Source organism: Condylura cristata, unplaced genomic scaffold (assembly GCF_000260355.1).
Source record: "Condylura cristata isolate star-nosed mole 26May11 unplaced genomic scaffold, ConCri1.0 scaffold00001, whole genome shotgun sequence".
Taxonomy (NCBI): domain Eukaryota; kingdom Metazoa; phylum Chordata; class Mammalia; order Eulipotyphla; family Talpidae; genus Condylura; species Condylura cristata.
The window spans coordinates 20,222,402-20,236,194 of NW_004567102.1; the positions used below are offsets into that span (position 1 = coordinate 20,222,402).

General features: G+C 39.1%; 1 protein-coding gene across 3 annotated transcripts in view; it reads left to right on the forward strand.

Annotated features, from left to right (window-relative positions):
• Positions 1 to 2,078: 2,078 nt before the first annotated feature.
• ZNF451 (zinc finger protein 451) overlaps positions 2,079 to 13,793 on the forward strand; it is a 67,257-nt gene continuing 55,542 nt past the window's right edge. For 2 of the 3 annotated variants that reach the window (XM_012722453.1, XM_004673593.2), the window contains exons 1-3: positions 2,079 to 2,213; positions 2,755 to 2,838; positions 10,381 to 10,461. In XM_012722453.1, coding sequence (XP_012577907.1) covers positions 2,193 to 2,213; positions 2,755 to 2,838; positions 10,381 to 10,461 — 186 coding nt within the window. In that variant the 5' untranslated portion in view covers positions 2,079 to 2,192. Of the gene's footprint in view, positions 2,214 to 2,754; positions 2,839 to 10,380; positions 10,462 to 11,937; positions 13,434 to 13,793 lie in introns of those variants that run through there. The other variant, XM_004673594.2, reaches the window with a different exon arrangement.

Below are 13,793 nucleotides of genomic sequence, written 5' to 3' on the forward strand. Positions count from 1 at the left end.
GGAAATTTTAGCTAAACATTTTCATTCGAAGTAAAACACTTTGGGGTCCTCCCTGATGGCTCAATAGGTTAAGGAACAGTGCTGCAAAGCTGGCAGCAGCTGCTTCAAGTGAGTTCTATTTACTGCGATTATGGCCAGTAATCCACAGTGATCCACATGGCACAGCAGACCTCCCCTGATCCACCCACTGCTTCCTCAGCAGTGTACTTCTCAATCTGCCTGTTCTGCTCCCGTCTTTGGTGAATCCTCTCACCTCCCCTGTGCCTCCACTTATACCCCAGTTCAGCATGCATGCATAAATAAATCTTTTTAAAAAGGAAAAAAAATGTAAACTACTTTGTAATGTAGAGTACAAGTCAACGTTTAACAATTCTATTCCCTAATCATTTGACATTTAGATGTTTTCCCATTTTTGCTATTATTAAGAAACCTGTGATAAACAATACTTAGCATAAAGCTTTTCCTAGAGCTTACATTATGTCCTCAGGATAAATCCTTGCAATGACAACAACTGCATTAATTGAAGAATGAGTATTAAGAGCTATAGTAACAATTTGTTTGTATTCCAGGAGTTTTACCTATTCTACCTGCAACAGGTTCAAGTAGATGTTTCACTTAACTCTCACTAGCACATTAGGTGAACTTTAAATACCAATTTTGCCTAGACATTTAAAAGTTTTATAAATATTTACACATAGATTTTTTTAAGATTTATTTCTCTTTATTCATACAAGAATTGGGATATAGGTCAGAAGTTGGGGATATGTGTGAGAGGATTCATCAGAGACATAGTGAGGGGCAGAACAGATGCATTTACTGAAATACACTCTGGAGGAGGGGGGGTGTTGGAGAAGACTGCTTCCCTGTGTGGATCAGCCCTGGTCGGGGATCAAACCCACGCACAGTGCTTGGCTTGATCGTGCTGAGACAACCCCCTTGCACCACCAGGCCCTATGTAGTTTGTGAGCAACTCAGCAAGCAGGTATTTCATTTTCAATTTGCCTCTGCAGTTCTCAAACTTAATAAGTAGAAAAGCACTTAGTGAAAATGCAGGACATATCAAATATTAAGCCATAATTAATAAAGACATAGGTAATCAGATAGTAGAGTTGTATATAGGCAGGCAAAAACAGATTTCTAGGAATTAAATGACTTTTCCTTTTCAAAAACTTTGTTGGCAGTTGTTGATGTGTGATTTTTTTTTTTTTTTTAAGCCTGGTGCTTGTAAGGCATTAAACGACAAAGGCATTAAAATCCATAGCTGCATACTTGAGTGAACTACTTTATGGACTGCTTTTTGAGTGTATACATGGAAAAAAGGCCAACTATTCTATTTAAACAAGAGAATATCTTTTAAAAACACATCTTAATATCACTAGTCGAGAGCTTAAGAGAGGTAGGTATTTATAAAATCAGCTCACTTTCTGTTGGACCCTAGTTACTAATCGACTCAGTTTCTCCAGGTCAATCTTGAGAGTGGAGCTTTGTTCCTCTATACTCTTCCTCAAGTGTATTAATCAACATCGAGACTGTTAGATGGAGGCTGGGAAAGAGGTGAACAACAAAGACACCTCATCTTTCTTTCCTGATGTCAGAATTCAGCAAAATTTCCCTATTCCAGGCTCTGGGATGGGAGGAGGGGAAAGGAAGAAAAAATAGTCCACTGGCGCATGTGGGACTAAGAAGTCAATGAGTCGCGCTTTCACAACCATACCACAGCCAACTCTAAATGCTCCTCCACATCCCACCCTTTCTCTATTGAAGTAAGACCTATTTAGCTACAGCTAACGTCAGCCTGAAGAAAGGCTTGCGCCTTACTTTGGGTTCCTTCCCCCACCCACTCCTTTCTACCCTTGCGAAGGGCGGGCCCGGGGACGACTAGAACTACAACCCCCAGCATCCTTCGCGGCGGGAAAAAGGAAGGCTCGGATTTAGCGAAGAACTCTGGGGGCGAGCGAGCCAGAGGGAGCTGCTCCTCCTTTGAAGCGGATTTGCACCTCTTTCCGCTGGCGGCGTCGGCGGCGTCCGCGCTCACGCAGGGGCGGGTCACGGCGGAGCGAAGCGGTGCTGGGCGGGAAGGGAAGTCGTGGCGGTGGTGGCTGCCGCGGCCGAGACAGCGGCGGCAGAAGGCAGCGACGACGGCGGCGTCGGGGACAGGGAGCGGTGCTGCTGTCAGTTAGACCGTCGGAGAAATGGGAGACCCGGGGTCGGAGGTGAGTAGTGGAGCGTTGGACCGTGGCGTTCTCGACCAAGCCACGCTGGGTTTGAGGCCTGGGGCTTTGGCAGCAGCGGCGCGACGATCCCCTCGGCGTTGGCGGAGCCCCGCTTTCGGGCCTGCTGCGTGGCCGAGCGAGGTCCCAGCAGCAACAATGGCCGCCCCGCCGCCTCCAGCCCCCTGCACCGGGGTTCCTCGTTGCCGCTGCTCTGCCAAAGGGAGCGACATCTTGAGACGTGATCGTGCTTGGGTTTTGAGCTTGCATTCCCGCTGGCTGAGTAGAAAGGGGGTGGGGGGAATGGAGGGTGACTCGAGGGGCCGGGGAGGGTTATTGGGTCCCTGGTGCCTGCATCGAGCTCCGGGTCTGCAGAGACAACAGCGGATTCCTTTGCGTTGCTGGCAGTCGGCATGGCGTGGAATTGTGCACAGTTAGGATTCCTGAAGCGCTTTCATTGTTCGTTTTAATGGTTCCTTTTGGAAAGATCTCTTTCCCAAGTATGTGGCCGTATAGATGAGCGTGTTTTGACTTATTTTTATAGATAATAGAATCTGTCCCTCCAGCTGGACCCGAGGCAGCCGAGACAACAGCGGAAGAAAATGAAGATGACATTCAGTTTGTTAGTGTAAGTAGCGATGCTATTTGAGTTTTTCCAAGAGTCAAAGACTATGCGTGGTAAGCCATTATGTGACTAGACCTCACCTGCTCTTTCATCTTTCAGCTCAGAGGTGTATGTGTCTGGGAAGTACTAGACAGGAGGGCGGTGGAAGGTATGGCAGGTTAAGAAAGGTTAGGAAATTCGTGGACAGAGGTTTCTGAGCAAGCACAAGAGGCATCACAAGAGTGGTTTAACCTGCATGTTGTACTCTTGTTCTGCCTTCATTTGGAGCCGTTTTTTTTTTACTTAATCCATCCAAGGTTCTGTTCTCTTAAGACTGTATTTTCAGAAAGGGCCAGAGTAGCTTCCAAAAGATGACACCCAAGTAAAAAGGGAGGCAGGCAAATGCTAAGAGATGAGGTTGAATACTTAAATAAGGGTTGTGAAACTTGAAATGTGAGCATTATGTTGTTTCAAAACATGAAGGCAAATAGCTGGAGGACTAGTAACTTCTGAGATCATCATGTTACAGCATAATACAGTTGATGCTCATAATGAGTATCCCTCCATCACCAGGACATTCAATGTTTTTTTAAAATTTATTCTTTTTGGATATAGTAGTTTTCAAGCATTAGTAAGTGTAAATGTGCAGATTCCTGGGCCTCACTCCAGATCTGCTCAATCAGAATTTTCAGCTATGGGACCCCAGAATCTTGATTATGGCACACATGCAGGGACATGTGAATCTCTGAACATGCTGTGTAAAAAAAAAAAAACTCATTTAGTTGAAAAGGTTATGGCATAATTTGGAACATTTTCGTAGTATTTTTATTACCTCAAGAGTACTTAAAACTACTGTTTTTGAATAGGTAGTTTGGAATTTGGTCTAAGAATTGTACTTTCTTTTAATGGTATTCAGTGTCTGGTGTGCATTTGTGTTGTTGGTCATCTATTTAAAACTGTTTATTAAACAAAATTTTCTGTGTACCCCAATTGGGGTCGTTGTGTTGCTCTATTGTTGTATTGTGTTTCCTGTAGCGGTTTCACAAGATCATTTTCTTTGCCATTACCAGTGCATGTGGTACTCTGTCCTTGTCATTTAAATTCTTAAAGGATTTGGGAATGGTGAGTGATGTAATTGTGTCCTACTCATCCTTTGCTGTGGACTAAAGCATGTTTGGTAACAGCATGAATTTAGGACATTTATTTCAGGTCCTTCCTGAATGAAGAATGTTTATCTTGATATTTTCTGCAGGTAAATATGAGATGGCTTCACTTCTTTATGAACTGTGGGCCTTTGAGAATCACAGATTAAATCTACCAATCTACCAGATTAAAAACTCTCTCTTTTGTACATGTACTGAAGAATTATATTGTAGGTAGTGACTAATACCAGTCTAATTTTATGTGGCTATTATTAGGCTAATAATAGCTCATATTTTAAGGTGAAATCCAGAAATAATCTAAATTTTGCTTTATATGTACAGCATCTCATATCTTTACATCAAGAATAAAAAATTCGCTATCAGTGTATGATGCATCTTGCTTGGTATAACTTATGCCTTTTTCTAAACCTAAGTTCCAAGGTTTGATACTTCAGTGAATTATATATATCTCACTTTACTTGTAGTACTAGGAGAAAACTATTAAAAACATTGCCTTTACCTTTAATGAGAACACTAAAAAAAAAACAACCAAAAACCAGTTAATGATACCTTTAAAATTATATTTAAAAAATACATTTAGAGACAAAATCTTATGCTGTTTCTGTAGCCTAATCTTATAATTGACCCTACCAGGTAATTCTCATCCAGTAAAGATAGTAAATAGTGATTTGTTTACAGTTTTTTGGGATTATTAAAAATAGCATTGCAGAGCCACTTCTTGATTTATTCTTTATTTCTTTATTTAAAGATTTGGATTTCTTTATTTAATGTAATTTTTCCATCATTAATCCACTAGCACAGCTGTCTTTTTCGTGGGTTGCAAAATACAGAACCTGAAATTAAACATAGCTTGTTGAAAGAAAGGAAATATATAAATGTGGAGGTACAAAAATGAACCTTTTCATTTAAATTTTATTGGAGTATAAAATTTATACAAAGAAGTATACAATCAACAAGAGTACCGTTTGAATTTTGTGAAACCAGTATACCTGTATATAAACAGCACTCACTGAACAGATAGTTATCATAACAAAAATTTAATTTAGGTTCTTTGTTACCATTTTCTGTTTAGTAATAAGATTCCTTGTTCAGCAACCATCTTTTTTCTTGCAAACTGGAGGTATTTTAGTTAATTTATCCTCAAATAGAAAACTGATAAAATGTTCTAACTATACATTAGAAAAACAGCTGAGTCAGCCTATCATTTTGATAACAGATTTAGAGTTCAGCCAAGATTATTGGCATAATGTAGAATTATTGAGTATGTGGAAATAGTGAAGGAAATTAGATATAATTTTATAACTTCAGGAACTTTTAGATTAAGGGTTAATCCTTTAGCTACACTAGAAGGAGGTCCAGGGCAAAATAGTTACCTTTGGGCTCTGTGTTTTTGGGCTATAATTCCAACAGAAATGTTAGAACTCTGGCCTCCATGGTGGTTTAGGGGTTAATTCTGAGCACTGTCTCTACTGACTCCAGAGTCAATTCCTCACCCACATATGGATGCAGCAGACCCTTGCTCCTCCTTGTAGCAGTGGCTTTCAGTAAATCTTCCTGTTTTGCTCCACACTTGGTCTCTGGTGAACCCTCTCACCTCCAACATGTCTGACCTGTACCACAGTTCTTTTATTAAAAGAACAAATTTTTGGAACCCATAAAATGCAGTCATGAACCTTAGGTCTACAAAGATTAACTGAAATACATCCTACCCATAAATCTGGGTATTCCAATATAGTAAGTAGAACTATGTAATTATAGTACAAAGTAGAAAGTTTTTCTGTAAAGGCTATATGGAAGTATAAAAAATGGTGAAAGTCAGATTACTACTATTGCATAGGTAGCCTTTAATATTTTTATGTGTTTACAAGGCATTTTTAGAAGAAAGAAAAAAAAAGGCTTTAAAATGGGAAGACAAGAGGATTATGTGTAGTTCAGGAAGATTTTTTTTTTTTTAAAGTGAGAAAGGGAAAGATGGGCTAGATCTTGAATTTTGAACTTAATGTTGGGAAACCTTTGAAATTTCTGGACTGTTCAGGGCTATAGAAGTAAACTTTATCTCTAATTTCTCTAGATGGAGAAAACCCCTACATAATTACTTACAGTTTTATTGTATTTATTTATTTATGCATGCATGCATACAAGACCCTGGGGTACAGGCCTGAGGTGGTGGTGTAGTGAGAGGATTCACCAGAGACAATAAGGACCAGAAAAGGCAGATTGATTGTCATACACTGCTGAGAGGAGCAGTGGGCAAGGCAGAGAAGTCGGCTGCACCATATATATGGCTTATGCTCCAGTGGCTGCAGATAGTTTAAAGTACTGTGCTTTAACTCCTTGCACCACCAGGGAGGCCCTGTTTAAAGTTTTAGATTTTTGCATTGCACTTAAATTCATATTCTTCATTTCAGACTAAAATAAGTACTTTTTATCTTAGTGTGTTGACATTTTCCAATTGGTAGGCAGTTTGTTTTGTCTTTTTTTTTTTTTTTAAGATTTATTTATTTATGCTTACAGAACTGGGGTACGGGCCAGAGGTACAGAGGCCGTGAGAGGAATAGTGGGAAGCAAAGCAGGCAGGTTGACATCGTACACTGCTGAGGGAAGCAGCGGGCGGGTCAGGAGAGGTCTGCCACACTTTGTGGGTCAGCTCCCTGACCAGGAATCAAACTCATGCTTCAGTGGCTTCGGAGAGCTTCATAATGTGGTGCTTTAACCCATTGCGCCACCAGGCAGAGCCCTGTTTTGTCTTTTATGAAAATAAATTTTCTAATAACAGGAAAAAATCTTTATAGTTCATTAATTTTCTTAAAATGGCAGTATTAATTCAACTCTGTTCCTACACTGTTTTGCTTGTACCCTTACTCCTACCTTTAGATAATGTGGCTTTGAGAGAATTGTTTGATTTTGTTTTGGTCTAAAGGAGAAATGAAAATGATAGTTTGCTAGTTGTTGGGTTAGAACAAATACAGATGAATATCTTTAATTGGCATACCATGTGCATTTATACATAAGAATGTAAATAGTAATTATAAACATAAGTTACTTTTTCTTTATATTTGTATTCTAAATCTTTTTTGGGGGGAACTAATGACTTACTTTTTGGTCTGTATTAGGAGTTATCCAGAGCTTGGACTATAGCACGTGGTCCTTTTCTCTTAAGAATATATTCCCTTAGAAACATAAGTAATAAGCACTGATTTGAAAATTGAATGTGTACTCAGAGCTAATAGTGACAACACAAACAATTATTGGTTAGAGAACCAGGGATACGTCACTTGGTTTTCTCCTTTGTTATATGGTACAATAGTAATAATTATTTTATAGTTATTGTGGGAATTAAGTAAAATAATATACCTTAAAAAATTGGGCCTCCCTGGAGGCTTAAGGGTTAAGTCTCAGCGCTATTACCTCTGCTGTCTGAATTTGATCCCAGCCAGGGAGCTAATGAACAAGGCTGCCCAGCAGACCCCTTCTCTCACCTGCTGCTCCCCTGAGCAGTGTATTTCAGTGGATCTGTATTCTGCTTCCCACTCTGTCTCTGGTGAATCCTCTCATCCTCTCCCCTCACCTCTGGCCTATAGTTCAGTTCTTCTATGCATAAATCAGAAAAAAAATTTTTTAAGGGTTAATAACTCTTGGCATGTACAGGGTTTATTGAATATTGATAATCAACAGATTGGGGAGTACAAAAAAGTTTGGATTTCTTAAGCTTATTATGGTTCAAGTTTTTCCATGTCCAGTGTAAAAATTAGTGAAGTATAGAGTATTTGTTTATAAGTATTCGTTAGGACACTTCTCTTTCCTTATCTTTATATTCAGTCTCTTGCCTTTTTTTCTTAGTTGCAATCATTTATTGCCTTATCCTCCTACTACTGTCGTGTCACTTGTAGTTCAGTAATTATTTCTGGAGTGAATGAGTAAATTTTGAGTGGTCTTCCTTCCATCATTTATCTTCATTCCTTATCCTTCTCTTTCTGCATCTATTTTTCTTTTCTTTTTTTTTGAAGATTTATTTTTATTTAGAAGAAATGGGATATAAGACAGAGGTGCTGGGACGATTAACCAGAGACATAACAGGAGCAGAACAGATAGATCTACTGAAATTCACTGCTGAGGAGAGCAGCAGTTGAGTCAGGATAGGTCTGCTGAACCACATGGGTGGGGCTCAGACTCAGGGCTTTAGCTATCAGTGATAGTCCTGAAGTTTAACCCCTGCCCTGCCCCATCAGGGAGGCCCCCTGCATCTACTTTTTGTAATCCTATTTGTGACCATTATCTTGTCTGTTTTTTCCCTCTCTGTTCTACTTTTTACTTCATGCCTTGTTACCTTTTTTCACCAGCTACTAACTGTCCTTGGAATCTCTGCCTCTGCTTCTGGTCATTCCTGATAATTTGGAGATTTTCTTGTGCTTTTTCTGTGGGCATGTAATAAAAGTTCCTAATGTATAATTCTTGAAGAACAGAAAAATTACTAAATTTTTATTTCCTCTCCTTTTTGGACTGCCCATATGATTTTGATAATGTTAATACCAGTGATAGGTTTTAGTCTTGAGGTAAGGGGTTCATCTCTGTTGACCATACATTAAAGGATACCCACCCCAGTTTCTTTAACTTCCACTTTTACAGGTCACTAAAAATTGCACTTATTTTATTGCATGATTCCTGTCTCATTTATGGCTCAGTTTCTAGTTAATTTTTTAGAGCCTAGCTTTTTTGTTCACTATTTCTTGAAAGTTGCTTTCTCAAGGGCATTTAAAATCATCTTATTGTCAGTTTGTTGGCACTTTCTTGGTGCCCAATACTTAACGTTTCTGTTTAGCAGATGACTTTTCATTGAGGGATCTTTGCCTTAATTTATTTGATTTTATGCCTTCCTGATTCTGTATTGATCTACTTAACTCTTTTTGAATTGTAAAATACTAATATTTCCCTCAAGGCCTCCTTAAATATCCTTTTTTGCCTTTTTCCTTGGCAATATCATGGTTTCAATGTAGTTCTAGAATTTATTGATCTTCTAGGTAGTGGAACAACTCGCAGATCTCTTAACTTCTCTTATGTTCATACATCTGCATTATGTTGTCTGGTAGATTTCTAGCTGTCTACCAGACACCTCTGTCTACCTCTGGCATATCAACTCCTTATGCTCAAAAGAACATCAGACTTATATTCCTGTATTCTACATTTTACTAATGGCATTAATAGGCCTTCCAGCCACACATGCTTGGAATCTTAGGGATCGGTTTGATTACTTATTTTTGTCAGACTTTTGTTTTTTATAGCCAATTAAAAAAAATACCTGTGTATTCTCTTCTACATACAACCCAGCAACACTCTTGTTATCACCACAATATTAGTTCTGCATTGTTGTGTCTGGACTATTTAATGATCTTACTTTCCCTATAGTCTGTACTCTTATGTGGTTACTTTATTTAAAGTATAGCTCATCTTAGCATTTGTCTAATAAATAAAACCTAGGCTTTTTTTTAAAAAAAGATTTATTTATTTATGCATGCAGAACTGGGTTACATGCCAGAGATGGAGGGGCAGTGAGAGGACTCACCAGAGAGAGTGGGGAGCACAGCAGGCTGACTGATGAAGTACACTGCTGAGGGGAACAGTGGGCGGGTCAGGAGAAGTCTGCCAGGCCATGTGGATCACCCCCGGGGCGGGGATCAAACTCTTGCTGAAATGGCTTTAGCCTCTCAGTGCTGCACTTTAAGCCCGCTGCACCAATAGGGAGGGCCCCAAAACCTAGGCTTTTAAGTCTAGTGTTGAAGACTTCATTTATGGCAAGTCCATATGGATGGGAGAAATGGAGAAGAATGAGGTTTGATATTTGACTCTATTGGAGTGGGAAATAGGCTGTTGTTAGTCAAGGAACTTGATGTTTTGGAACTTGTATAGCCAATAAATAGTTGGTAATTTATGCCATCTGAAAAGCACTGGATCATAATATTTATGTCCTTATAGTACTATTCCTGTATTAACTTATCTTTTCCCAAAGAATCAACAGTTTTAATACTTTACTGTGTTTTAGTGTTTTAGGCCTTTCTTTTCAGTCTTGTCAATATTTCTTACGGATAGGAGGCTCTCAAATATGTCATTTTTTCCAGTCATTCTGACCTTAAATGAAGCAATGATATTGAAAGACCAGTTTTTGTTATACATCATTTCACTTAAAGTCACAGATTTGAAGAACCTATTGATAGTGTTAAATGAGGACTTAACAATACTCTGAATAATTTTCCTTTGCATTAATTCTAGTTATTAGTAGAATACAATTAGTAGAATATAGTAGTTATTAGTAAGGCTGCCATGCTACCAAAAAAAAAAGGGAGATTATATTAAGTGTTAATTTGATTGACTGTTTTTAACTTATTAATTTGCTCAATTCTCTCATTAGGAAGGACCATTAAGACCTGTCCTTGAGTACATTGATCTGGTCAGCAGTGATGATGAAGAACCTAGCACCTCTCACAGTGATGTAAGTACATTATATTTGACTTGCATTGTTTCACTTCTGCCATTTAAGAGGCATTTTCTGAAGAGAGTTATTAATGATGGTTGTCTTGAGGAGCTATAGCACTTTAAAAGTCCCTTTTTTGGGTTGGAATTGGCCATAATAGATAGTTGAAGGAGTCCTTTACCCACAACATCTCCTACTTCCAGTTTTACTCCTCTACTTTCACTGAGTATGTGAATGGATAACAAGACACAGGAAAATTCTAACCCTTGAAGATACTATCTCATAAAAAGAAAATGAAATAATAACTGTAAGCTTTTTGGTTCCTGTGCCCCTTCTCCTTTGCTGTCTTTTCCTTAGGTGCCCTATAGAACTGGATCCTTTTTTTCCAGAACCTTGTGATTCCAGAAAATTTGTTTTATGTTGGAAGAAAGGATTTGTCAAGATCCTTTAGAAAATGGAGTGTGGAGAATGGCTTATAGGTGATACTTTACTGTAGTCATCATTCCTTTTAACTTCCTCTGTACAGTACATTTTTGAATTTACTTCTTGCTGATTTATCGGTTGTGACTTTGACCCTTAAACTAATACTTGCCTTAATCTGAGAACATTATTAGCGGAGCTTTTTGTGCCAGTCTTGTCTTTTGTTTGTGTTACCCCAAATTTCTGTTAACAGACTACTTTTGATGGATTACCAGAGTCCTGGTTTTTATTCAAGGTGCCAGAAAGCTTCTGGCAGGTTGAAACTCTTCTTTGCAGTCAAAATTACCTAGAGCTTAGTCTTATTTTTATTGCCTACTAGTTCTGTGCCTGTGGATAAAATTAAGTCTTTTAACCTCAGTTTCTTTATCAAATAAGACTAACAACCTACCTCACAGGGTTGTTGTGAGGATGAAATCAGATATTAAATATCTATGTGAACTTGCAAAGTACAGCCAAAAAGTAGGACTCTACAATTGGAAAGTTTTGTTATTCCTAGAGAATGACTGAGAAATTTTTAAAAAGGGCTTAAAAATGACTCTGAAGTGGGGGACTTTTAAGTCTTTTTTTCCTTTTCATTGGCACTTTCCCCCAAATTCTCTCTGCCATTATTAGCTTCCACTTGTTAACATATAGTAGATAGGATTTTTAAATTCTAGTTATCATCACCAGTAGGCTTACCACCCATTCTTACCCTAGCATAGTGTGCCAAGCAGCAGACTAGGATGGCACCACTTCGCTTGAACTGGGCTAATTTTTACTCTTTTTTTTTTTCACAGAGTGTCAGATTAATCCCAGTAGTTGTTATTGGGCATTTGGGGGGTAGTGAAGCTTGTGGATTTGACTTTTAAAATCCCCTTGTAGACCTGTAGTGGATTGCATCTTTCTTTGTTAATTATAATAATTAAAAAAATTGAGTTCTACTTACTGGACATGCATCTCTGCACTTGAAAGTTAATATATTAAAAAGCATATTTTTTTTCTTCCTTGGTTTTCTTGTTCATGTGGATAACCCAGAGAATACCTGAGTCTAAGGTGCCATCCTCTGAGAATCATCGCCCAGAAATGTGCTCTAGCTGCAGTGTTCCTCTTCTCATTGGAGACAGCAGCTCCTCCTCTGGGAGTTGCACCAACAGTCCACAGAGAATAGTTTCTCAACTTCCTTCTGTTGAGAACCCATTGGAGAACCAGAAAAATGATCACAATAATTCAGATATTAAAATCTGTGAGACAGAGACACTTAAATCATCACACACTTGTCAGACTCTGCCTTCATCTCCACTTCTGGTTCCCCAAGAATCTTTGACCTCTTCAGAGGTTAAGGAGGATTTACCTATAGAATCTTCAGCTTCACAGCATGGACAAGATGCCATCCTCTATCTCCAGACACAAGTGGCTGAGATGTCTCGAGTGATACGTGATCTTCAGTCCAGGAGTTGTTTTAGATTTCATCATTCTAGACCAAGTGAAAACTCATCAGTTCCTTGGGACATTTCTACCTCCAAAGAAGAAAATTTATCCACGGTTGAAGAAGAAACTGACTGCAAATCTCCCTCAGCTGATGACAAAGGCCAGCCAGCTGACCCCAGTCAGTCTAGTTTCACAGGTCTTTTGAAGAGAATGGAACAAAGAGGTGTTATAAAGAGAGTAACATTACAGTCTGAAGCAGAATCTTGTGAAGGTAAACCTGATTATGTGACTTCTAAGAAACGTTTGGTTCCTCCCTTGCATCCTCTTTTGAGAATTGCCACCACTGAAGTTTTTAAAGATCCTGCTGATTGCCATCCTTCTTCCTTCATGGGACATAGGGTATATCCTGTGGCCAAGGACACCTCTCCTTTCCAGCCTAATCCACCAGCTGAGGGCCCCATTGTAGAAGCATTAGAACACAGCAAAAGAGGCAGCACAACATCCCCTCTAGATTCTACCTCAAAAGAAATGGAGGTCATGGGTTGTAGGTTCTATCATGCTGCTTCTATTGCAGCCCGCGCTGCTAGCTACATGGCCTATATGACTCAGTATCAGCGTAAACTCTGGGAAGACATGGAGGATCTGGTCCATGACCCAGAGTTTGATCGTGGAAAAGCAAGGTGTATTATAGCTGATGGTATGGATGCGGGCCTCTGGCAGCTTTGTACTACTAGGGACATAATGGACTCTGTAGTCAGAGTTATGGCAATGGCAATAGACTACAGAAGGCAAGCCTGGCTCCGACTTACATCTCTCACTAAGAAAACCCAGGAAAAGATCTCACACTTGCCCTTTGATGGTACTTCCCTTTTTGGACAAGATGTGAATGCTGTTGTCGCTGAAGAAAGCAATATAAAAGAGAATGATTATAAAGACCACAACAAATACTATAACCAGCATCGATACTTTTATAGTCACGATCAAAAAGCACACTATCATAATAGAGGATACTCTAAAGGAGATTGGTACAAGCCCCGGAACCATCCCTATAGATACAGAAAAAAGGGAGAATCTCCAGAACGCCATGGGTACAAGAATTAATAACCTGGTCATGGTCAGCAGAATAAACATCCAAGAACCTTTTTCTTGCTCTTCCCCACTCAAACAGGATCTACAGGTAGGATTACCTCAAAAACTGAACATGTGGAATTATCACCGCTGACATTTGAATTCTACTTTTGGAATGAAGTACATAGTAAAGAGACTCATGCTTTATTGGCCAAGTAACAGTAAACAGACTTACATATAAGTAGCGTTGGACAAAGATTTATCTATTATTTTGGCCCAAACTAAATCCAGAAGAGGGTACTCAGGAATCTAAATCTTGTGATAAAGAAAAATACTAAGATTATTCCTCAGGAAAATCTTACTGGAAAACTGAAAACTAGCAGATTTTGAATCTG